The 26,381-nt window shown below is 52.3% G+C and overlaps 1 protein-coding gene across 6 annotated transcripts in view; it reads left to right on the plus strand.

Moving 5' to 3' along the window:
• Positions 1-26,381, plus strand: part of AFAP1L2 (actin filament associated protein 1 like 2) — a 91,113-nt gene that overhangs the window by 44,541 nt on the left and 20,191 nt on the right. For 5 of the 6 annotated variants that reach the window (XM_037063869.1, XM_037063870.1, XM_037063867.1 and 2 more), the window contains 3 exons: positions 12,101-12,229; positions 18,146-18,220; positions 19,598-19,692. In XM_037063869.1, coding sequence (XP_036919764.1) covers positions 12,101-12,229; positions 18,146-18,220; positions 19,598-19,692 — 299 coding nt within the window. Of the gene's footprint in view, positions 1-12,100; positions 12,230-17,059; positions 17,143-18,145; positions 18,221-19,597; positions 19,693-26,381 lie in introns of those variants that run through there. The other variant, XM_037063871.1, reaches the window with a different exon arrangement.

Here is a 26,381-nt window from a genome sequence, read left to right on the forward strand (position 1 = left end):
GCTGAAACATTAAACAAAGACAATGATCCAACTCAAAACCCTGTGATACCTCTCTATTGTTTATATAACAGGGCTTTGAGGGTTCGGTTTAGAATATTTCTACATTGAGTAATTGGCTCACTGCTTGCACAGACAGAGCGCAGCCTGCACTGAGCAAGCGGATCTTCTTCATCCGGGTCACGGCCGTTTTCCAGAGAAGAGACCTTCCCTCTGCTCACCCCTTCGCACCTTGGCGAGTGGCGACCAATGCTTCAGAAGGCCTTGCCTTTTCCGAGCCCTTGTCCCCTGCTCTCATTAAAGGATGACCCTTGCTCCTTCCTCTCTAGGACATGAAACTACTTGAATTGGGATTTAGAAAGCCTTGGGCAGATGTGGGAGATTTAGCTTTCTATAAACTGACGGTGTAACCTTGGTGAAGTCCTTTCCTCTCTCTGAACATTGTTTGGTTTTCCGCAGACGGATGACTTTTTTCATGTGGTTATAAAAGCTCTGAGCGGATGATAGATGTTTCAGGCCAGGGCTCTCCACTCAAACTATAAAGCAAAACATGTATGTGATTTTAAAGTACATTTAAAAATTTTAACTTTAAAAGAAACAGTGAAGTTAGTTTCAAGAAGACATGTTATTTAACTCAATACATCCCGCCATTTCAATACATAATCAGTATCTCTAAAAACTGTTAAGTTATTTTACATTCTTTGAGACACCATCTGTAGGCTCATAGCTGATCTCAGTCATACCAGCCACATTTCACATACTCGAAACCACATGTGGCTGGTGACCAAAGAATTAGACCGTAGCATTGTCCACCATCAGGCACTGAGTGAGCCACCATCACAAGCCCAGTTAATTTGTGGAGGGTCTTTTAAAGGTCCACCTGCCAACAGCCCTGTGAATATCTTAGTGGTTTTGCATTGATTCATTAAAAGCCTAACATGAATTCACCACCGTCCACGAGGTCTCTTTTAAAACCTGGAAAATTAAATTCCACCTCATTTTTGAGGCAGAAGAAGGAAAAAGATCCTGCAAATTCCTGGACTGGCCCACAATCACCTCAGTCCCCAAATCCTAAAACCAGAAGTTTTTTTGTAAGGTGGATACAGATGTATTTGGAGGCATCGGAAATGATGTGAGGTGACTTGTAATCCATTGGCCCCACCTGGCATGAGTGTTTGTATAGTTTGCTGCAGAAACATTCATTTTTATTCTTGAGTGTTTTCTTCTTGAGCGTGTCCCTAGACCTCACTGGGGATGGGTGGGGAGACGGTGTGCGCCATGTCCTTCTGCTGGAATAGGAACTATACTGCACTTCAAAGCACCTCTGGCGTTGGAGGTTTCAGGTAGAGAGAGCATAGGCCTGCTGTCGTGTTTTTCGGTCTCTTTGATTGGGCCCGTGGCAAGAGGTGTGTCTTACAAATGTATCCCGGGACACACACACGCCTACCTACACACACACACACACACACCACTTAAAGGTTGTCTGAAAGATCACATTCCTTTACTACATGCAGGGCATTCTGACATTTTCTACTACTTTTTTTTATACTAAAGTTTTTTAAACCACTGGTGCTAACCCACTGAGTGGACAGCACCACACATGAAAGGTCAAGATCACAGTTTGGAAAGTCCTTTGTGGGCCCCGGATTCTGGACCCGGGGGGAGCAGCCTGAGGAGTCCATTCCTACCCTTGCTGGTTCGTTGTGGTTTAAACAGCCAAGGCCCCCGTGCCTGTTCACCATTGTCAGCAGTTTTTCTGGTGCTCTGGTCACCATGTAAGTCTAAGAAGATTATCTGGCCTCATAGGCTTTGTGCTTGGGCCATTAAGATGACTACTGGGCCATCTGATGGCGTTAGGAAGTTGAAGGCTGCCTTGTAAAGGAATGTTTTACAAGGAGCCATCAGGTGTTCAGCCTTCACTTCCATGTTAATAAAGACCTTTTGTCATCAGTGACTAAAACCCAGCTTATGTGAACAAGGGAATTTATTGGAAGTGCGGTGTGAGCTTCAGGCATGGCTGGACCTAGGGACTCTAGCAATGTGGGCAGGGCTCTGTCTTTTTCTCCAGCTCTCAGCGCTGTTCCCCTCTGATCACTGGCTTCATTCTCAGCCTGGAAAGGGAGGATGGGTACTACAGTCCCAATATACATCCTCATGGCTTGTGATCCAACGAGAAGAGAGACCTCTTCCTCTTGAAGCCCACAGAGCAAATCCTTAGGGACAGTGTGACCTTGCTGGAACTCATCCCCTGGGCCTGGGGGATGGCCAGTCCTTGGCTCCATCCACACCTCCTATGGCTAAGGGGGTTCAGCTGGATCTGCAGCATGTGGAACGTGTCTTCCCATTACCAAAAGGAAGAAGAATGAGTGCTAAGTAGATCAAAATAATTCATTTCTATTCATTATTGATTGTAGGTCCTGCAAGGTCCCTGAAGGGACTTTATTGCAGGTCGATGGTGTTCGCGTCAGGGGATTCCATATGGCTCTTGGCCTGGTTATCAGTTCTGGTCCAGTAGAGACATTCTGATCAGCAGAACAGGGGTAGCCCAGCCCAACAGCCATGCAGACCTGCCAGCTTTCTTACCACTGCTTCTCCATGTGGGCATGTTTGCTTCTCCGCTCTTCCTGAAATTCAGGACCACTTTAGGCAGGAGAACAAAGGGTCTGCCTAAAAGGGTCTTTTCCTGCAACTGATCGTGCCTGCCCATTTCCTCAGAGCCATTTCTTCAGCAGCCTTATCCTCTGGGTCTGGCCCCCTCTCCACAGCTGTTTTGCTCTCTGAGCCAAGAGTCTCAGCTTCCACCCTTGACAGTCCCACAGGCTTCCCTGGGGGGACTGTCTGGAAAGCCATCAGCACTGCCCGAAATACATGAAGGTCTCTGTTCGGAGCCTTTGGTTTCCCCAGTTGTCATGCCCTGCTCTGCGTCTGCTCCCTGAGCCTTCGGAATGCCCCCTTCAGTGTCCACTCCTGTCTCATCCCTCAGGCTGGCAGAAGTGTGTCTTCACTGCCCTCTGCCTGCGTGTCCTCTGCCCTCACGCTTGGCCTTGGTGACGTTTTACCCCAAGGTGCTTTTAGAATGTTTTTGAATTCAGTGTCTGGACAGTCTGTTTTACTAGGTGATTTGCTAAGGTAAAGTAGTCTCATATTAATGGAATGGACTCTAGACGTGGGCCAGAAGGGCCTGTTGGCTCTGAGCGCTGATATTTGCGGTGTGACCCTCCTTCAGTCTCAGCTCTCCCCTCTACCAAATGGGACAATACTACTGATCTCACAAGGGGGACGGAATTGTGTGTGCAGATTGCCTGACCCGGGGTCCGGGGCTGAAGTGTGCGCTGTGGCAGTTCACTCTCTGAAAGCAATGGAAGCCCAGCTCAGTCTGGCTTAATCAGAAAGTGTGATGTCTTGGCCACACGTAACTAGGTGGGGTAGGGGAAGGTTAGTTTGAATCCAGGGACTGAAATCTTGTCAGGAATCTCTAGACTTTGTTTGCCTTCTCCTTCCCAGGCATGGCCTCAGCAGGCTGATATCGTAGCAGCTCAGACACCCTGGGAAAGGAGACTTCCTAGTAGTTACAGGAAGAGTCCCAAGGCTAATGCTTATTGGCTTGGCTCAGGTCAAGAGGCCATCCCTAAGCCAATCACTGTGGCTGGGGGGAATAAAACACTCTGATTGGCTAGATACAAGGTCATATGGCTACCCATCTAGTTGGGAGTGGGGTTCTAGTCCCACCCAAACCATAAATACCTGTTGGGTAAAGGGGATTCCCAAAGAAAAATGGGTTGCAAATAAAAAGGGCAGGTGGATCCTGGGGAAGGGAAAAGCAACAGTTAACCGCAGCACACACTCATGGGTTGGTTATTCCTTCGGAGGCAACGTTTTTAATGGCATTGTACTCTTTGCCCAAAGGAATACCTCCTGGGTCTGCTGCTAAGGGAGGTAGACTGTGGGGCTGTGGGCACAGGGGTTTAGGCAGGCAGGAGGTAGGAGAGAAGCCAAAGGGGCCCGGTAGCTACACCAATCCTAGGAAGTAGGTACTGATATTAACCCCATTTTACAAATGAGGAAACAAAGGCATAGAGAAGTTAATTAAGCTCCCCAAAGCCACACAGCTAGTATGTGATGAAGGCAAGAGTGATCTAAGATTTGGAACTAAAGTTTAGGCCGTTCGAATCTGCAACCTGGTTTAGGTGGGAAGGGCACGAAAGACACTGCTCCGTCTGGATGAGGAACCCAGGGAACTCAGGATAAGACATGTATGACACCGCCCCCCCCCCCACCTGCCCCAGGACACTCCAGCAGTTCAGGGGAGCATGATGGCAGGGGCAGGACTCTCCAGGTTCCAGGAGCCAGCAGGTTCCAGGCCAGACAGACAAAGAGGCTTGGGAGGCTGGGAAACCTTAGTTCTCCAGCCCAGCATCCTCAGAAACCGGAGGAAGGGCTCTGAATCAGGCCGAGGGTCCACCTCCTGCCTGCTGACTACAAAGTCAAAGTGCTGGTGCTTTTGCATTGCCGGGGCCGATTTTTATCTCCTTGGGCGCAGAGGCCCCAACAGAAAGAAAAGGCCCCCACCAGCATATCGGTCCTGTGACACATCATCACTTTTGCCAAATGTTGGCAAGAAACAAAAACTCTGAATGGTATGATCACTTTTGTTCTGTCTATACATCTCTGGTTTGTGTCCTTTTTCTCTAACACTGGGAGCAAGTGCATCGGGACAAGCCCACATTTGCAGCCAACACTGAAAGCCGGGCAGCCACAGCAGCAGTGTCTCCGCAGTGTGATAACTCACGGCTCTTCTGGGTTGAAGAATATGAAGTGAATAAAGAAGGAAGGAAACATTTCCCATCACTCCCCCATGGAGAGAGAGAGAACTGCTATTATTTTCCAGCCTGCCTTTTTTTCCCTATCACACAGTACCTCCCAAACTTCCCATGTGACCAAGAGTGACCCCAGCAACCATGGTTTGTGCCCGTTGTGTGATTGCCATGCAGGGAGCCACCCAGCCAAATGTTTGCACTCCCTACCCTCAGAACGGGCCTCTGTCTGAGCCTCAGTGAAGCCTCTCTTCCAGCAGGTTGCCTTTAAGGATTGTCTTCAATGGGCTGGGACAACAAAGGCTTCCTGGGGCTAAAGCCTCTTTGTCTGGCCCAGACCCTGGTGACTGCTAGAACCTGGGGTGTCACCCCTGCCCTCATGGGCCCCCTGCACTGCTGGAGTGTCTTGGGGGTTGAACTTGTCTGGGTCTGGTTACTGATCCAGCGAGGCACAGCTGCCTCCACGCCCTGCCCACCTGCATCCTTGAGAAAGTCCCCCCAGAGCATTGTCCAGGGGTGAGATGCCTCATGTGCTCCCAGCCCCAGCAGCTGGCAAGAGCGGCTTCTGGACAGTCATTGCAGAAATGTTAACTGGCCCACAGAGGGACTGGGATGGTGACCAGGGATTGGGGAGCCATCTGTGGACAGAGCAGCCCAGATGCTTTTATAGTAGAGGGAGTTTTCATTAGGCTGTGTGTGTGTGTGAGAGAGAGAGAGAGAGCACCTTATGTACAGCAGATCGTGAGTTTCCACAGTGGGGGAAACCAAACCAGAAGATGTGATCCCTACCCACACAGAGCTTTTGATTTCACTGGAGACAAAGGATTTGCATGCATGGGACAAATAGAACACAGTAAAGATGTGAGAATTGCCAAACGATAGCCCACGTGCTGTGGGGCTGGACAGACAGGTGGTGCATCTGGGCACACTGAGGCAGAGTGGAGGTGGCCCTGGGCACGCCTCGGGCCCTTCAGCCTCGCTGTACTGGGTTTGATGTCCTCAGCTGTTACTGTGCGAATTTCCAAAGGGCCCTCTCTAAGCAGCTCTGGTTCCAGCTGGCTCTGTAGCTGGGCTGGAATTCTGCTCTCGGGGAGGTTTGTTCCATCTGAGAGGTCAGCAGTGAGCAGCTCAAGTTGTTTTTCCAGTAGTGCGAGCAGCAGCAAAGCATCTGTCTCATCTCTCAGCCCGCACAGCTAACCTGGGCATGCAGAGGGTGGCCCCTCGTGGGGGAAGGTCTTAAGTGATGAGACTCCAAGATAGGTGAGAAACAACAGACCTTGCACAAAGGATGACCAGCTGGCCTGAAGGTCAGGCTCAGTGGAGAGCAGCCAACTCACAGGGTGAGTAAGTGCAAAAACCCTCCCCCACTCTCGCCAGTTCTCCGAGGTGGAGATGAAGAAAAACTCCTGGAGAATTTATCCTGCAGAAAGTTATTATGTTTCTGGCTCAGTCTCCTGGCATCCCAGCAGGCAGGCCCAATGACAGCCATCAGGGTAGCCTGAGAACATTTTGGGTGCCGATCATCAGTGATGGGCGCTTCCCCTTGTTCGGGCAAGACAGAGAACCGAGTTTGGCGATGTTTAGACGTATAGACATCTCAGCTCTTGCCATCCACACCCTTACTGTCCAGAAGGGAAAGGACTTCGGGGGGGGGGACGGGGGGGATGTATTTTCAAGTGTATCTGACTTTATATACCAGCCATCAACTCAGAAAGCTGTACATGTAAAATCAGAATTGAGTCACATAGAAGCACTACAGAAGTGTGTTTTTTTAAGGGATCTTGCAAATAATTTCATAAAGTAAGAAGGCTTTTCATGAAGCAATCATCACACCTCCATTTATCTCAGTGGTTCATGGCCTTGACTGCACATCAGAATCCCCTAGAGAAGCTTTGAAGATTCCTGCGGCCCAGGCCACACCCAGAGCAATTCCACAGGGAGTGTGGGGTGTGCCGAGGCGTTAGGAATTTCTTAAAGCTCCCTGCTCATTCCCAGGTGCAGCCACCACTGAGGATCAGTGCTTTCCCTTTGTTGCAGGACCCTGAGGGGTCACCCACTAAGTGTCCGAAGGCAGGCATGCCCTTTGAAGTCAGCAGCAGGTGCCCCCAGGAGCACAAGCCACTGAGTCTGGACATGGGAACCCGCTGTGCAGAAGCACCGTACAGAGGAAGTATACGGAGGCTGCCACGGCCGTGCATGGGATACTATACAGCAGTTGAAAGGAAGCTACTTACACATGCAGCTGCGTGGGTAAATCTCAAAGGCCTTATGCTAAGTATAAGGAGTCAGACTCCAGAGGGTCTGCAGGTTGCCAGGGCCTGGGACTGTGGAAGGTGTCACCCGCAAGAGGGCACAAAGGAGTTTTTGGGGGTGATAGAAATGTTCAGTATCTTAGCTGTGGTGATCGTCTCCACAACTGAGTGTGTCTCCCAAAAGATTAGAACTGTACAGTGAAAGCAGAGGCTGTTACTGTATAGAAATTATACCTGTAATCTTTCCTTGTTTAAAAAACCCCACTTCCTGGTGGGGATGAATAGATGAGCAGAATGAGGTCTGTGCAAACAATGGAACGTTAATTCGCCATCAGACTCAGGGCACTGACAGGTGCCACTACATGGATGCGCCTGGAAAACACTGGGCTGGAGCGAAGGAAGCCAGACAGGAAAGGCCACAGAGCGCGTCACCCCGTGTACGTGAAATGCCCAGAATTGCGAATCCATAAGGGACAGAGAACAGGTTTGCGGTTGCTACAGATCTGGGGGAGGAGGGAATTGGGAACAACTGCCTAATATGTTCTATTTCAGGTGATACAAAAACTCTGGAACTAGATAGAGGTGGTGATGGGTGCATTACAATGAAAATGTACTTACTGCCGCTGAATGGGAAACTTGAAAGTGGTTAAAATGGTCAAGTGTGTGCTATGGGTGTGTATTAAGAGGGTAAAAGAAAAAGACCCCACTCCCTATTAACACACCAGGTATGCAGCAGGTACTTGGTAAAGGCTGGCCCAGATTTTGGATTCTCTACGATCAGGAGAAATCTATGTGGCAAATTTCACCCTTATTCTGATGCTTGTCACAGGAACTTTTACCAGGTTCCTAACGGTGGTTGGTCCCCATGGTTCGGTGCCTGTGGATAATCTACCCAGTGGGTTGATCTTGGGAACTGTGGGGGTGCGGTAGGGGCTGCATTTCTTTATACTTAAAGAGGAGGTTGGCTTCGTTTCATGTTTGGAGGGAAAGTCAGACTCAATCTTGGGTCTTCAGCAAAGGCAGCTGAATAAATTAAAATGTGCGCATAAAACAGCAGGGGTACCATGAAGGGCGGCTCTTTTGGCATGCTGGGAAGACATTCAGGGTTGGGAACCTAGTGACTGTAAAGCAAGCCAGCCTCAAGATGAGAAAAGCCAGGGGAGGAGGTCATCTGGAGGCAGAGCTTGGCCAAGGCCAAGGGCAGTGAATCGAGCAGTTGAACCGCCAAGCTCTGCGTGGGCCTTGGAAGCCCCAAACAACAATCTTATTGATGGTCTGTCAGGCCCTGAGCAGGCAACTCTGAACTTTAACAGAGCCAGGATGCAAAGCCCGCACAAGGGCCTACAGTTTCCAGAGTGAACAACACACTTATTTTTTTCTTCCCTCTGCTGAAAGATGAGGAAGAGACCAAAATGAGAAGGGTGGGGGTGGGGTGGGGAAGGAGATGAGCGCATTCCAGAGCCTCAGTGAAACAGCCACATTCCTGGGAGGGACTGCCTGCCCCTCGGAGCTCTGAGGGCTGAAAAATGTCACCGGGGTTGGCGCAGATTGGGGCTTTGCTTTTGTTGATTGTTATTCCCAAGAGCCCGCAGCTGGACCCAAGAGGGCTTGATGATGACAAGGTCTCTGGTCCCTGTTGTGCTCAGCACCTTGTTGGATGCACAAATCGGCCATGGCTGACCCTTGACCAGAGAGAGCTCCTGCCTCCTGAGATACAGACTTGGTTCACACAGAGATGACCGTGAACAAGTGGCTTTGACAGTGAGGAACTCGAGGAGGCAAAAGACAGCAAGAGAGCTGAACGCCGAGAAGGGACATGGATGCACCTTGAAAGGTGATGCAGATCCGGAGAGGAGAGGGAAAGATACCCGGGGCTTGGTGACCCTCTGGTTCCTGGTACGGAGTTTCCTCAACCCTGTTGATGACTGCTCGCCTAGCACAGCCGCTTTACAGGAGAAGGGGGGCGTCTGCTTTCTCAGAGCCTCCCCCCACACCCATCTGCCTGGTGCCTCACCTCTCCGGTGGCAGGGGACCCAGCTGCCTGGTTCACGGCAGTGTCCCCAGGCCTGTGTGCGATGGCATTCTGCCTCTCTCAGCCACCCAGGGGCACCTCTTATACTCCCTACATCTAATGGAATCATCACTGGCTCTCCCCATCCTATCTGGAGGCCAGCCCCCGCTCCCTGTCTCCCCTGCCCTGTGGACTCTGGCGGAAGGGGAACCAGATGCCATGATCCAGCTAAACCTCCCAACAGATGGCAGGCAGCGTGTACCTTGGACTTGGGCATACTTGGATTTGAGCCCCAATGCCACTACGAACTGTGGACGTGACCGAGTTTGGTTGGCATTGGGCCTCAGGACCCCATGTCCATGCTGTGCACTTGCAGGGTGGTTGGTAGAATTGGAGGTGGTACAGGTGTAGTGTCCTACATGGTCCCCGGCTGCTGTCACTAGGTCACACCCTCAGTTTTCAGCTGCACTAATGCAGTCGCCTCGCTGGCCTCCCTGCCTCCCCGCCTCGTTCCCTGGTGCCCTGCCATCATCCCCCTTGTTTGCAGAGTTATTCTGTCTCTAGCCTGCTTGGAGAACAGTGTTAGGTGGCCTTCTCCACTGCATTGCCTAGAGGCCTGAAGGATAAGATACTCTTGAGCAAAACAAAGCCCCCATGAACTGCCCACGGGATCTGATCCCACAGGTGTGGCCGTAGAGACCATGTTCTCCCCTCTGAGGCCCACCCCACCCGGCCCCAAGCGCCTTGTGACCTGGAGACACAGAAGCGCTTGTGGTTTTCCAAAACCTGGTGCGCTTTCAGCTTTTGAGTCTTCTGAGCCCTCATTCTCTTTTCCTGACGTGCTTCTGGCTCTTTCTCGTGAGCTCCTATTCATTCCTCAGTGGCCCGCTTATAAATTAAATTCCTCTCCCTGATAACCCCGAAGTTTGTTTCTCTGTCTCTGGCACATTCCTCATCCTTGGAGACATTCCTGAATTGCTTCTGTTCTCCCCCAGCATGTACACTCGCCCCGGACACGGAGCCCCTGAATGGCCGGGGACCCCGTCTGGGTAACCGCTGTCGCCCCAGGACCAGGCACAGACCTCTTCACCCTTTGGCTTACGACACATTTGCTGGTGCAACAATAAACAAAGGCTGTTTTCCAGGAATCGGACCGCTTTTGGGAATAGCTGAGGATGCGGAAGTCAACAGACACTTTCAGTTTTAGTGCCATTTTCTTTTTCGGAAGCATCAGCAGTAGAACAGCCTCAAGTTCAGAAGATCAGGAAAAATGCAGCTGAGCCCCGGTTTGCCTTGCCAGGCCCTTTCACTTTTTCTTCTCCCCACTGCAGTCAAGTTCGAGGCTCAGGGTCATTTTCCTCAGCTTTTCCCCTTGTTTTTCCCGGATTGACTTCTTTAAGCTCAACAGGAAATTCATGAATAGCTGTGTACAACCAAACTAAAAACTAACCTAAGGCCTTACCATACTGCCTCCTCTTCCCAGAAGCCTTCCAGGCCTAGAGTTGTGTTCTTGTCTGATCTATCACGCTGGAAGCTGGTATCACCCGCCTGCCTCTTGAATTTTTGGCGATGTGCCTTGGTCTGTGAAGTGCTCTACCTGTGCAGGTCTTGTTCTGCTAATGAGCTTGCAGAAGGCAGGAGCCATGCTGTCCTGAATCTGCTTTTTAATTTTTCAGTAAGTTCAGGCTGAGGGCCCAGCCAAATGCTGGGCACACCTGACTGACTTATAAGTGAACTTTGGTCCCCTTTCAAAACCCACTCCGGTAGAAGTCTAAACAGTTTAAAGTAAACTGGGCAAGCCGGCCGGTTAGCTCAGCTGGTTAGAGCGTGGTGCTAATAGAGTAAACTGGGCAAAAGCCATGGGCTTCTTGGAAAACTCCTGCGGCGTTCTCGCCAAAACCCAAGGAAGGGACAAAAGGTATGGCGCTTCCCCAAGCAGAACCGCCCAAACGTGGCTTCTTTCTTGCCTCACCTAGGCTATCACTTACCATCCATCAATCTCTTTTTTGAGAGAGGTGAGGGCCACCTTCCATCCACTTCCAGGCACCTGGACCAGCTGTAATCATACGCAGCCACTGGGCCGCTGGCTGCATTTCACCAATGATGGGGAAAAGCACTATTTAGACCCTCAGGTAGCTGGTTGCCACTAATGAGCACGTGCTGAAGAGCCAGCCGGGCAGTGACACCCAAGATGACAAATGCAGTGGCAAATGCAGCATCTGGTTCTTAGTAGAGATTTAGGTCACTCACAATAATGACGACAACAGTACTAGCGACTGCCATGCTCCCAGACTGCTGCCCGCCGCGCTAGCATTTCTGCAGGGTGGTCCCAGCTGGAGACTGCCTTGTGCACCTGTGGTGGTGGTGCTCGAGAGATGTATTCGATAACTGGATCCATGGGACCAGGCCCTTCCGGGGAAGGATGCTCGTCTCGGTGGCCATTGCAGTGGCTCAGTGACTGAAGAAACTCAGGGGGAGGTTTGACTGGCCGAAGCGTGGTTTTCCATGGGTCGTCCATATTTCTGCAAAAGCAGGGTGATCGCTGTTTTAGCTCCTTGGAGTGATTCTCTGTTTCCCCATTTTGGGGGACAGAATGAACAACTGGTCAACCACAGCACTTCTTTGGATGGGGGTGGGTTTGGTGTGTGTTCAAATTCCCAAGACACTGAGCTTTTGTGATGGACCTTTACTAAGGGGGGAAATTCCGTTTCCAGACCCTTATGGCCTGTGGACTGGCTTGGGCCAGCTCAGTCACTGTCACCCCAGCAGATGGGAGACCTGCGTCTCTGGTCCAGGTTGTTCACCTCAAAGCCAAGGGCCTGTTTCCCTCTCCCTGAGACCTGACACTGGGCCTCCGCATTTTGGCCGGGCTTCCCACGTGCTGCCAGGCCTCGCCCCACACCACTCCCCTCATGAGCAGGAGGTTCACGGTGAGATGGGGCAGGGTCCGGACGGCTGTCTGAGCTAGGCCTTGGAAGGGAAAGCAGCCGCTCACAGTAAAGCTGTGCTGTGTTCTCTGTCTCTAGCCCTGGAGCAGCTGCTGACCGAGCTGGAAGACTTCCTCAAGATCCTGGATCAGGAGAACCTGAGCAGTGCCGCCGTGGTGAAGAAGAGTGGCCTGGCCGAGCTCCTCCGGCTGTACATCAAGAGCAGCAGTGAGTGCGGCCCAGGGCCCCGCGAGAGCTGCCCCTGGGCCCGGGCGGATGGTTGCATTGACGAGGGCCACCATGGGGAGTTTCGCTGACCGCATGGCTTAAACGACAGGCACTGATTTTCTTCGAGTTCTAGAGACCGAACATCTGAGATCAATGTGTCTCAGGTCTGGTTCCTTTGAAGGACTCCCTCCCTTGGTTCATGGATGGCCATCTACCCCCTGGGTCTCTATACCGTCTTCTCTCTGGGCATGTGTCCAGAGCTCCCGAGTGTGAGGACGTGGAACACGCTGAGTTGGAGCCCACTCCAGGGGCCTCATTTATTATGAATCACCTCTTTAAAGGCCCACCCCCCCTTTTCAAACATACTCATACACTGAGCTACTGAGGGCTAGGATTTAACACACGAGTTTTGAGAGAACGCAAGTCAGCCCATAGCAATGGTGAAGGCGGATGTGACTTGAATCGGAGCCCAGAAATCTCTAACTATTCAACACATCCGTCAGCCCACGAGTGAGGTTCTAAACAAAGTGTCCCCAAAGCACTTTTCCTTAGCAGCTGCAAGTGGGGAAGGGATAATAAACAGTTACAGTCAGTGGCTGAGACCTAATGGAGCATTTCCTACTTGCACACGTATGAACTTGTTTCATCCCCAAGATTACTGTGGAGGGCCGGTGCTGTTAGGACAGGGGAGGAAACTGAGGCTGGGAGAGTTTAAATTACTTGCCTGGGGCCCTAGAGCCTGAGAGAAAAACAGGAAAATGCAGCTTTAAGAATTTATCAATGGCGGAATGCCGAGTTCATAGTTTTTTCTTTTTTACCAAGGTAGGTTTTATATACCATCGAGGACACGGACCTTGACTACTCACGTCAGTTGAGTGTTGATAATGGTATAGTACCCGTGCCCCTGGCACCCAAAACAGGACACAGACTACTTCTGTCATCCCAGAAAGTCCTCTCTTGCCCCTTCCCAGTGAGTTTCTTCATAACCCCATGCCATGACAGCCAGTGTCCCATCTCTCCCACCGTAGATTAGTGTTGCCCGCCCTTGAACTTCCTGCAAATGGACTTGTACGGCATGGACATTCTCTGTCCAGCCTCTTCTGCTCAGGAGGTTCGTCCACGCCATGGGGTGTGTCGGAAGTCTCTCCCTTTGTTTTGCTGAGTGGTGTTTCCTTCTGAGAACATGCCACAATCTACTCACTTCTCCATGGGCATTCAGATTTTTCACACATTGGGATTATGACAAGTCAGGCTGCTCTGAATACTCTTGGGAAGTCTTCTTGTGAACACGGTTTCATTTCTAGCACATTCAAGAGTTTCTTTTTGTAAGAAAAGCCTCCTCGTGAAGTCGTAAGAGTTTAGTTGGGGGTTATTTTTATGCTGGATGTTAGAATTGGAATGACGTTTGGGGACAGTAAGGGACCAGAAGAGGGCATGCAATCCATCTGCCTCTCAGCAGGGGCAGCCTAACCCGGTGCCAGGGCAGGGAAGCGCACCTGCTCTGGCCGTCACATCCAGGCAGCCCTCTCTTTCGTCCGGCCTGAAGCTGCCAGGCCACATTTTAACGTGGCCATCTTCCTTTTCTTCGTTGCCAGTGGAACTAGTTTCTGTTCTCTGAATAGCAGACACATCGTGAGGCTGAACCTGCCGCTGTACGCCCGCGGCCTTCTCTTCTGGTGACATAATCCTGGCTCTCTTAGCCTTTCATCAGAGGCATTTGCCTTGAGTCCCTCGGTCTGTCAGCTCTGGGCCACCCCCTGGTTCCCAGGCTCCTCCCGGCTTTGTAGTGAGCGTCTGCTGGCCTGCCCGTGAGTGCCGGTCAGCAGCACATCAAAGGTGGGAGGGCAGGTGGGAAAGCCACATTACAGAGCAGGTAGGTTAGAGAGGGGTGACTCACCCCCCAGAGGATCCAGCAGTGGGTTCTTCAAACAGCCGGCTCGCTGGCCTGTTGCCTGGTGCTCTGATCTGAGAATATTTAGTGATAAGGAACCTCTGAGGGCGACTGGATCCAGACACCTCCATAATGGGGTGGGAACCATGTTTCTTGGTTCTAACCAGTCTCAGGGCTGCCCAAGTGGGGTCCCCTTTTTGATTGCACATGCTGTGTCCCTTGCTGTAGGATGATGACCTTTGCTTCACCCTTGACCTTTGTGGGTTCTGCTCTTACAACACCAGGTCTTCCCACCCTGGGCCTCCACAGCGTGCAGGGCTGCAGGAGGCTGCAGGAGGCTGCTGAGAGCTGGACACAGGCTTCCTGCTGTGACTCGCCCCCAGAGCTCCTCCCAGACTTCTAAGAATAAAATGCACAGCCATACTGAGGCCTGTGGCTGTCACCTCTGTGCTTAAGGTTGACAGTCAAGTTAGTAATAGCCACCGTTTGAGAACTTCCGGTCCCCTGGGTGCACCCTGTTGAGGGCAGAATGGTTGTAACAGCAGCTAACACTTTTTGCGCATTTATCTGCCCTAGCATTGTGCTTAATGTATGAAACAACATGGACTATGTCATCTAATTCTCATCCCAAGTCAGCAAGGGTGACGTTGTCATCCTCACCTAAACCACGGGGAACCAAGGTTGGGAAGGTTGCTGGCTTGAGGCACGTGGCCGTGGGTGCCGCAGCCAGGGCTTGGGCAGGGCGCCTAACTAGCACGCTTTCCTCGAGTTCCGACATTTCAGAATAATCTCTACCACCCAGGCCCCCCTGGAATTAAAGCATCATCTTCCTCTCAGCCTCACCGTGTATCCAGAGAATTGGCTCGGCCACATGAAACTTGTAGGTAGAGGCAGGCTGGTCTGTTTGACATAGTCTGGGGGCTACCCTGGCCAAGCTGTCGCCTCTCTCATGCCTTTGGAACAGAATCCAAAGTGAGTGTGTGTGTGGCGGGGAAGGGGGCAGTTTACACTTTGCAAATGGAATTTTCTACTTCGGTTTTTTCATCTTTTATTTTTCTACGTAACACAAAATTTTTTTAGGAACTTTTCTTTTTGTCCAGTTGGTGAGGTCTCCTTATCAGGGGCCTGCTGTTTGTTCCTGCCTTGACCAGTGAGGGCCCTGCTCCCCTTCCTCCCAGGATCCTGTGCAGGGACTGTAGGCAAGCTTCAGGGGCTGCCCCTCTGATGGGAAGAGCTTCAGATGTTCTGTCTATCCAACCGGAGCAAGGAGGGTCCGTGCCTCTCCTCCCCACCCTTCACCGAGTTCTCTGCAGGCACGTTCCTGCCCCCAGAGAGCACACGCATGCGCAGGGCCAAAGCAGCGCTCCTTTCCAGCCACTCCTTTGGCTTTGGTTATTTCCATACACCTGTGTAGCTCTTCTGTTTGGGTCCACTACAGCCCCGCCCCCCAACCGTTGGGTTCGCGAAGGCAGAGACGATGTCTATTTTGTTCTCTGCGGTATCCCCAGCACCTAGTATAGTGCTGGTGCTCATTGCACATCTGAAAATGAATGAGAGCGTTCTACCCCCTCGGCTGCTGCTTCCCAGCCATGGACAGCTCAGCAGGCTCCCCTTTGAGGCCAAGTTCACTGGGCTTTTCCCATAATTGCAGGTGGTCCTGGGAGTCTCCTGCTTACCAACTGAGAACTCTCTAAGTCAGGCGCAGCCTGCAGGGTACCCGGGTGGACACAGCCCTGGGGGAGGCCAATGTGAGTTTTCTCTGTAAGTTACAAATCTTCCTCTGGGAAGGAAGCACCTGCTTAGAATTCCAACAGCTAAAACAGTAACAATATCTTCCCGCCACCCCCCCTTTTTTTTGTATGAAAGTGTGAGCTTCGTCAACAGTAAGAAATAAATATAAAATGAACATTAGACATGATTTTTGTTTTTTAGATTCCTTTTTTGATCTTTATCAGGGTCATCCGAATATTCCTGTGTAGTTGTGGCTTGCCTCGGGATTCTGCTTGATGTTATTTTTCCATTTATGACTGCAGCACGTGCGTGTTTCCACATGGTGACAGTTCACATACTTTTTCTGTTTCATTCTTCTGAAATGCGATCCTTTCCTTTAACCGCAAGTCTTGGCTAACTCCTGGTTAACTCCATAAACAGCAGATAGAGAGCTACTTTATTTTTGCTACTTTATTTCTCACAGTTGTGTAGTGGCCCCACGGAGCGATGGGCAATACTGTTCCATCAGTCTCCTATTAGTGAGCATTTAAATTTTGTTCTATTTTTTTTCTTTTAAGAAACCTCATACAATGTCTCAGTGGACGTCCTCAAACAAAATTGCATTTGCATGCTGGAGTATGTCTCCAGGAGAAATTTCTGGCATTGGAAATGCTGGGTCAAAGAATAGGAACACTTAAAATTAAATTACCCTCCAAAATTAAATTAAATTATCCTTCCAGAACGGCTGCGCCAATGCACGCACCCTTTAGTAATCCGATCATCGTTCCTGGTGACACGCTGTTGCATGTGCTGACGTGCCGTGGGTTGTCTCACCATATTCCTCTTATTGAGACTGGGAGTTAGATCCCTGTTTGGGTTGTCATTTCTTATCTTCATTAGTTATGAGGTTACCTTACTTTTTCAGATTTTCTAGTATTTGAGTTTTGGACTCTTGCTTAGCAGTTAGGTAGAAGCAGGCAGTATTTCATCACAGTTATTTTCCATCCTGTGCAGACAAGGAGATCAAGGCCATGCAGGTTAGGTGTTTTGCCCAGAATTGCACAATTCCGGTAGAGCTTGGCCCAGACCCCCAGCTTTTGGCTCCCCCTGTGGAGCTCTTTCCCTTGGCACATGCTCTGGAGAAGGTACCGACGCAGCCGCTGGAGGTCTCAGTAGGTGGACATGTGCCAGTCGTGGCTGTGTTTGGACCTCATGGTTCCCTCCGGCAACTGCTGCAGCCCTTGGTAGAGGGGCAATGTTGCTGACGGTCCTGGCAGGGCTGGGCACTGAGCTGGCGGTCCGTGGGCTGAAGGTGCAGGGCAGATCCAGCTATATCTTCCTCCGATTCCTCTCAGTTCTCAGGGCTCTGCTTTTGCAGGCCTGTTGGCTCGAGTCTGCGTGGTCTGTGGCAAGGAACTGACTGGCACTGAACCGCCTCCTCTGCTAGGGGTTTCAGTTGGGTTCCTTGGCTCAGTAACAAGGTCTCCAACCACTGGAATTTATCAGCCACAGGTTTCTAGGAAATGCAAGTTAAGGGTCATAAAAGAAATGCAGGAGTGTTTGTAAGAGGAGAAACACCAGGATGAGCTTTCTCTGCAGGCTTCTGAAGAAAGGGTCCTTGGGCCTTAGAAACTGGGGAAGTGTTAGGAGACTAGCCTTTCTCTGCCCAGGCGGGCAATGGTAAAGTGACAACCTGTGCAGAAATTATTCCCGAAGAGAAGGGTTACATTGCTGCAAGGTAAAACCTACACAGTAGGGCAGGTGGCTGAATGTGCTATAGCTCCAATTTCCCCTAACCAAGAGCTCATGATTTGGATTCTTCAGGCCCCCACAATGACACCCCACCTAGAACACTGGGAGCTAAACTTTCAGATCTTCGATGTGACCTATCTTATATATAGACATTGCTCTGATTAGCCCATGCAAGTAATTCAGACTAGAGTGAGGGTGGCTGATAGAAAATAGTTTACAATTTAAATAAAATGCTAGGAAACCTAGGGAAATCTCCGCTTGGTGGAATATGAGGCAAATCTTTGAGGTATGGATGCCTTTCCCCTTAAGGCTTCTGTACCCTAACAGTAAACTAACAGTCAGCAATGTTGGCTGCAGGGACTGGCTGCCTAGATAACTTGCCATTTCTGTTTTTGGATATCTGTCAACTCTTCCATGTTGGACTCTTTCCATCAACTCAAAGTGTTGTGTGTCTTTCCTGGAACCCAAGCAGGTGGCCACATCTCTAGGGGACACCATTTCTCTCAGGAAGCCCTTTTCCTTTGTGGGCTCACATGACGCTGTCTCCTCTCCTTCCTCTGCAGGTTCTGATGAGGAGTACATTTACATGAACAAAGTGACGGTCAACAAGCAACAGAATGCCGAGTCCCAAGACAAAGGTACGGGGCTGGGGCTGCATGTGGCCCGGCCAGTTCCCAGGAGAGGGGAAGGCGTGAGCCGTGATCCTGTCCTACCCCTCCTTCTGCCAGCACCACAGACAAGCCCGTTGGAGATATTCTGGGAAGTCACATTTTGGTTTATGGTATTTTGGGTTGACGTATTTTGAGATGTTTCACTGGGCCACCTCCTTGCCTCTTAAAGGTCTCAAGTCCCCTTGATGGATAAGGAATCTGTTCCTAAGATCTCTCAGCTTTTCCCGGCCTCATCCCAGGAATAGGAAGTCATAATTCAAATGTTTGAAGAAAGCAGCTGTGGGTGGCGCTGATCCCACAGTGCCAACTTTATGTCCTTTGATAGAAGGCTGGATATTGTTTGTGTATTTGGGGACCCTGGGCAGCAGCGGGGTGTGGTGATGTCAGTAACTGCCTTGATATTAAAGGTTTTTTTTTCAAAAGTGCTCTTTTTGGCAGAATATTTTACTTTCCATCGGAAGAACACAGTGTATCTTCCACACTGTCTTAGCCTCCACCCTGTGAAATTTGCTACTTTTCTCCGAAAACTTCCAGGAGTGGGGCTGGCAGAGCCCAGGGAGGTGTTAAGGTTTACAGAGCTGCCCACTTGTAGAAAACGGATGATCAGAATCCCTGTCTCCCAGCTGTCTGTTACTCAAATGCAAAGGCTTAGAGAGAGGTGGGGACATAGCTTCCCAAAGCCCTCAGTCCTATCAAAAGCTTGGTTTCAAAACATCAGCCACCAAAGCTCCGAGGTCAGATCTGCCCGAGCCTGTCTATGCCGGCGGGGGGCGGCCTGCGCCACTAGCCGAAGTGCGCAGGCACAGAAGAGCCTTTGGCGCCTTTTCCTCAAAAGCACACAGGGGGTTGGTGGTCAAGTTCTTCAGTGCAGCTTTTCCACCTCCATCCCCATGGCCAAGCCTGGGGCTCAGCAGCGCCCATCTGCACGGAAGCAGCCACTGTGCCTGGAGCCGGTGGCCTTCCGGCTCAACTGTGGGAAGGAGGGGGCAGTAATCACAGGGTCAGAGCTCACAGCGGCTTAATATAGTGACCACAAGGCACCTCCTCTGCTCCCCGAAGCACTGTGGCTAGGCCATTTTTGACATGGGGCAGGTGGAGGAGAGGGTGCGGAGCCTGCCAGAAACCCCAACCAGCCCCTTCTGCTGAGAAATCTGTGGCGGAGGCACGGCTGCACCCTATTCTTGGAGGAAAAAACAACGTTAGCTGCAGGGGCCGGCTGCCTGGGTAATTAACACCTGCTCAAATAGAAAGCGGGCACCTGTGACCAGACATTCCTGGATAATGAGAGCCTGCTGTGAGGCTGGGCACCCCTCACTGAAGCCTTCTCCCGCTTGCTGCCCACAGAGCCGGAGGAGCAGAACCCACTGACCAACGGGGAGCCCCGCCAGCACTCCACGGCCCCTCAGAAGAGTCTTCCGGACCTCCCACCCCCCAAGATCGTAAGTGTGGGTCCAGAACCCCTGATTTCCCTGACTTGGGCCCCATGCACTTCCAGTTGTTTTCACAGGTTATCAGTCCACCAAGTGTCTGGCCTTTTCTGAGTACCTACTGTGTGCCGGGCGTGGAGCAAGGCACTGGGAGAAGCAGGGCAAAAGGAAGCGTTTCTGCAGATGACATTATTTGCTCAGAGCCTCGGGACTAGGGTGCAAAGGGTAATGGAAGTAGGAGATGAGGAAGACCACCGTTAGCCAGTGCCATGATGTGTCCAAGCCACGACAGGCTCTTTACCCAGCACCGTGTGCAGCCATGTCTAGAATGGTCGCCAACTCGGGCCACAGTGAACTCTTAGAATTGTAAGTCACAGCACACTGCGCTTCCTGCTGGGAATTTGCCAGGAGCTGTCATCCAATGTAGGAAAAAACATCCACATTTCTTAACATGGCCCCAGGGCCGACCTGGTGTGGCCCAGCTGCACCTCTGGCCTCCTGGCAGGGGCTCCTCCTGGCCTCCCTTCCGTTCCTGGACTGTGCCACCTGCTCAGTCCGGCCTCAAGGACTTGGCACTTCCTGGGCCTGGTTCTTCAGTGTCTGCTGCCTCCTCATCTCTCAGACAGACTTTCCCTGACCTGCCCACGTCAGTCATCCCACATCCTTCCCGCCCCAGTTACTGCCTGTCCCACTGTCCAGTTACCACCTCCATGGCACTTGCCACCATGGACATGCTCTTGTGTATTACTTGTCTCCTAGGCCAGATACAAGCTCCCTAGGACAGGGACTGTCTCTCTTGCTTAGTGTCTAATGGTCCATATCTGCATAGTGAGCCACACACCTGTGGATGGGTGGGTGGATGGATGGATGGACGGACGGACGGACGGACGGAAGGAAGGAAGGAAGGGTGATAGATGGGTTTGTGGAGTCACAGGCCTGGGTTCAGAGCCCAGCTCTGCCAGGTACCAGCTCTCTGACCTTGAGCAACTTATTAAGGTCTCTGGCTCTTGTTTCCTGGTTTTTAAATGAAAGGGATGTGAACATCTCCCCGAAGAGAGCGTTCATTCAGTGAGCTAAGGCTGTGCGTTAGCATTCAGAGCAGTAAGGAGCGGTGTTATGTTTTGTGGGTGAGGAGCCTGGAATCCACAGGCTTATACGTCTGAATGTCACATGGCCTCGAGGTGGCAGAGACAGAATTTGAAGCCGAGTCCTTTCTTCTGAAGGATCGGGTTGGGGGGCTTCCTCACAAGACAGGAAACGAGAGTGGGAAGGGCTTCTGTGGGCCAGGGGTTCTGGGGGGTCGGCACCAGCAGGAAGCTGTGCCTCTCCATGGGTGCTGAGCTCCCACTGAGCCATCCCTCACTGAGATCTGTGGGCTGAGGTCACCTCGGAGGTGATCTCGACCCCAGGCTGGCCCCCCTCCGTTCCTGTCTTCCTGAGGGGTGGCAGGCCTGCCCCAGCTGCCCTCCTGTGGCCACACCAGGGGAACCTGGAGTACCCAGGACCACACCCCACCACACGAGGCTCCTTGAGTTGGGCAACAGCGGGCAGAGCCTCTTCATCTCAGGCCGGGTGTGACCGATGGACTGAGCCTGAGTCCCTGGGTGTCCCCACTGTGTCCCCGCTGACAACTCTGGTGACAGCCACACTCTGAGCTGCCTCCAAGCGTGGTCCTCCCCACCACCTGTCAGGGGGTACCTGTGTTTGCCGGTTTTTCATATGAAGAGAAGGGACTCAGGGAGGTAACACAGCTCGGCCTGATCCCTGCCCTGGGCGGTGAATTGAATGCAGGTTCCCCCAGTGTGTCCGGACCACTCTGCGGCCTCCCGGACTGAAGCTGGCCTTATTAGCAGACAGACACTAGTGCTATTCCTTCCGGAAAGCTCCCCCTCGCTTTCTGCCCAGCATGTGGAGGAGATAGCACACCCGCTCTGCTCCTCACAACTGCTGCTGGCTGTAGCCCCGTGGGAGATGCTGTGGGTTCTGGTGTGTCCCTGGTTCCGCTTGCTTGGTGGTCTTGGAGGAGAGGTGGCCACTCTGAGCCAGGGCAGGGGAGTTCAGCGTCTGATTCGGACCCAGGGCTTTGGCTTTCGGGCAGTGGAAGTGCCCATCACTGGCCCCACCTGGGGCAGCAGCTTGCGGGTCCACACCTGATTGGAGGGTTTGTTCCCCAGGCAGAGCCTCACAGGCAGCTCGTGCCCTGTGGGCTGGCTTGCCCTGGAAACCTGCGCTTCACAAACGAGGCAGTGCGCTGAGAGCCCCAGGGTCTGGGGTCAGGCTGGGGTCCCAAACCTGTGAGGTGCCACGAGTCCCAGCAGCCCTGGAGCTCCTGGCACTGACTTTTACTCTTCCTTCGCCGGCCGTCCCCTGGGACGTGGGTCCGGAGGCCCTGGGGCTGGGATGTGAGAGGCAGGGCCGCTCCAGGCCAGGAAAGGCTCTGTCGGTGCTGGCGAGAACCCCGGTGCCAGAGCTGGGGATGCTATCGCCACCCACCAGTAACACAATCCCTGCGGTACCTGTTCCTGTGGACAAACTCCAGGCCGGGGGGAGAGTCCCAGCAAAGCAGCTGACTTGACAGTCTTCCCTCCATGTGGAGTTTCGTTGCTGAGAAGGACCAGGGGTGCTGACTAAAACTCCCTTTTCACAGTTCCTCCTAGTTCTGTCCTGGGCACCCACGCCCACCCCAGGGAGCTTCGGGATGTGGGGTAATAAAGGGGGTGGCCGACATAATCCGGGGTCTCTCCCCTTCCTGGCGTGCACATGCACACACACGCCTGCCGTCCCTCGGGCCTCCTCTCCGAACCAGTCTGGCTCAAGGGGCCCTAGCTCTTCGTCCAAGGTCTCCGGAGGGCTGGTGTCCGGGCGGAGTGAGGACCAGCTGTGTCTTCTGGCTCTGAGGGAGCGGGAAGAGATGAGGGGGGGCACCTGAGTGGCAGTAGTAGTTCGGGAGCATGAGTTTGAAGTGGCCTTTCCCGAGATAGAAAGCCACACCCCTCCCGACCCTGACCCCCGAGCTTCAGGCGCCGTGGTGGCTTGTCTGCCCGAATGACCGGCCCCAGGCTTGCTAGTGGCTGTGGCAGAAACCAGATGTCTGCCTGGAGTCCTCCATGTCTATGGCTGGGTCAGGAGTCTGGCCTCTGTCCCAGGCCCAGGATGTCCTGATTTTCTCTCCAGTGGCTCTGGTCCCCCTCCATTTCCACCCTAGAGTCCGTGGACAGCAGATCTGACCAGCAATGGAAGGGTCAGCCAGGGGTTTGGAGCAACTTCGTGGGTGTGGCCGGTGACTCAGACAGCTGTGGCACTTCCAGGCCACTGACAGTGCAGCCAGGTGCTGTGGTCACTGCAGCAGAAACAGATGTTTGCTGGCACTGTTGATGCTCCTGGCTAGCACGGCCGTCTCCACCCGTGTCCCCTGAGAGGGCTGAACACACATTGCTGCTGGTTTTAAGTGAGTTGCTCTGTGTGTGTGGGGGGAGGTGGCACTGGGGGAAGGCAGGAGGAACAGCTTCCTGCACAAAGGAAGTCGCCGTGTCCAGCCTGGGGGCCGCTGCCCGGGAACCTTCTGCCGTGCACTCTGGGGCAGGTTGCTCAGACTGACGGGGCTGCCTTAGGTCACCTGGGCAACGCCTTCAGCTCCCATTTAAATCAGAATCACCAGATGACAGCCCCCTGGCCGAACCCACAGCCACCTGCTTTCTTTGTAAGGCAAGTTTTACTGGAACACAGTCACACTTACTGAGTTTGTATCATCTCTGGATACTTGCGTACCGCATCAGCTGACTTGAGTAGCCGAGATCACTGACCTTATCTGGCCGGTAGATCCCCAAAGTATTTACTGTTTGGCCCTTTACCGAAAAAGTCTGCGGACCTCTGACCAATCGTGCCGAGCTGGGTGCGTTCTTTCCTGTCCCTGCCTGTGAACCTTCAGAAAGTTATTTCAGGTTTTGAAATCACATCTCTTCTATATCTGCATTTAAGATGCATAATCATCCTCATTGTAATGATGGTGATTAAAGTAATAGTTCTTTATTCTTAGCCCTGAGAAGTTAGGATCTCTCACTCCTTTGATGGCTGATCTAGGCTATTGTCTCTGTAATAATGTGACTGTCTTTGGAATTGTGTAAATTGTTTTATCTTTGAACTTGAACCTGGGCCTTGTCTTTTGCCCAGCCGGGTTGAGACCAGGGACTGCCTTCTTTAAAGAGGCAGAGCTTGGTGTAAGCCTGGTCACACCCAATGTGTCCCATCTCCCCAGGGCACCTCTGTTCTTCTGCCACCAAACGTGTGCATGGACAGCTTTTTTCCCTCTGAATGATATTCTTATATATTACTTTTTAGGTTAGTGAAAGCTATTACTTATTGAGTATTTAATAATGCTGAGCCCAGCTTAATCCTCAGAACAAGCCCCTCGGAGAGGTGTTTCTACTCTCTTCCCCCATTTTGCAGTGGAAGAACTGATACCCAGAGAGGTCAAGTCAGTTGCCCAGAGTCACGGAGCTCAACTGTGCCAGTGTCGGGATTCAAACCCCAGGCGCAGAGGTCAGACTCCTACCACTGCCCTATCTGTACTGCCTCTTCATATACATCCATTCACAGGTGATTTTACAGTGAGAGGCTTGGATAGACACTCCCTGGTGCCCGACCCCTCGACAGGGCAGTTGGGCCCACATGGTGGTAACACCAGGACAAGACAAACTCCCGTTGTCTTGGCCCCATTGCTGGGGCGCAGACTGCTGCCAAACCTTGGGTGCTCCGAGCCCCTCTTTAGATGGGATCCACCTCCCCACCAAGAGAAGGGCCCCAGCACCACTCTGTGGGAGTGGAGGCTGGAGCAGGCGGCCCGGCTAGCTCAGGAAGCAGGGGCCCCAGGACCCCCACACAGAGACCTTGCTCCCTGCCCAGGTGAGAGGACGTGGTCCCCTCGGAGGAGCTGGCTCTCAGAGAACCACAGCTGAGTCTCTTGAGCAGCCCCTTCTCAGGCTGACCGAGGGGCAGAGACATCTGGCCGGGCTCCTGGCAGCCAAGGTGCAAGGTCAGCCACTAGCAGCTACTGATGATGTACACCGTGTGCAAGGCCCCGGCCGCGAGGAAGGAGCCCGGCCGGAGGTGCGCCCGCAGCCAAGCCCCTTTCAGCAGCTGCACCCGCCGGCCCAGTGCAGCAGCCAGTCTGCTTAGGAAGTGAACAGATCATTCTGTTTCCTCCTGCGCACTGGGTGTCGCACCTGCTGGGTGAAGGCTGTTCGCAGCCTACCTGTGGGACTCGTATTGGCTTTCTTGATGTGAGGTCAGGTAAAGCTAAAAGCATCCTGTGTGAGACCCAGCTTGTGGCCTGGCCTCTCCCGCCCGCCTTCCTGTGGTCTGGTACCCGGCTCCTGGTTATGGAGGTCCCAGAGCCTCCCTTTGCAGTGACGACCTATGCAGTGACGACCACAGCCTCCTTGTGTCGGATATGGGCCAGGCCCTGCCAAAACCCTATTGTGTTTTCTCTTACTGAACTCTCAGACGACCCCAGTACTATTCTTATTTTACAGAGAGGGGGAATGGGGCCCAGAGAGGCTGTCACAGACCTACGGTTCAATCGATGGAGACCTAAAGCCTGGGTTCAAACCCAGTTACACGCCCTCCAGAGTCCATGCAAGTAGACTCTCAATGCCCAGCCACACAGGACTCGGCCCGGGGAGCACGGTTTCGGGGAAGCTGCTGCCGCATCACTGTGCCCTGGAGGGAGCTGCGAGGGGATCCTCTCCCAGCCTGTGCTGAGTACCATTCCATGTGGACCCGAGCCCAGGCTGGTTGTCTGGGCCCTGCAGCAGGGGTCCTTCTTGTGGCTGCCTCCTCTCTGAGGTGCCCCCCTTTACCTTAAGGGCCCTCCTCTGCTGACACGTGGGACTCCCCCACAGGCCCAGGCCCACCCCTTGGGTGGACTTCTCAAAACCAAGAGTGCAAAGGCACTTCAGGCTATTTCTGAGCCCAGCTCATGGTGACTATTCCCTTGGACCCCCTCAAGGGTTTCATGATTCAGACAGAACTGGAGACTCATGTGGGTGGGCGCTTCTACGTTTATGACCTGTAGTAGTGGTCGCCATGCCACCAGCTGTCTCTTGCGTCTCCCCTGCATTGCCCGTAAGATTAGCTTCGTAGTCTGGTGCCCATTTTCCAAGTGGAATAGTGGAGGAACAGGGATGGTTTCACACTCCGTGCTTTTACACAGTTGAATATGTGTTTTATTCTGTTTAAATTGTGCTCACCCCACCCCTATGCCACATAAGAATCTAGGGTTGTCTTTGAGACTCAGCTCGAAGATCCTGTCCTCTGAGCATCCTTCCTTGGCCCTAAAGGTTCCCCACACCATACTGGTTCCCACAGAACTTTGACCTTGACTTTGTCTATTATAGCATTACTCACAATATACTTGATCAGGAGCTGTGAACATTCAGTGCCTACTTACTGTATTTGCCATGTTTAATGCACACTTTCTTTGCCCAAATTTTTTAGGGAAGAACACAGATGGGCATTATACCTGGGCACAATGATTACATACCATGGGTACAATAATGGATATAGTAATTCCATCTATAATGCACATAGAAACATGGGTATGCATTATACACGGCAAAATACAGGTAAGTCTTTCGTAGGACCGACCGTCTGAATGCATCCTTTGCGGCTGGTACGCAGGAGCCATCCAGTATTTGCCGAAT

Source organism: Sturnira hondurensis, unplaced genomic scaffold (assembly GCF_014824575.4).
Source record: "Sturnira hondurensis isolate 20B ecotype Veracruz unplaced genomic scaffold, ASM1482457v3 Scaffold0014854, whole genome shotgun sequence".
NCBI lineage: Eukaryota > Metazoa > Chordata > Mammalia > Chiroptera > Phyllostomidae > Sturnira > Sturnira hondurensis.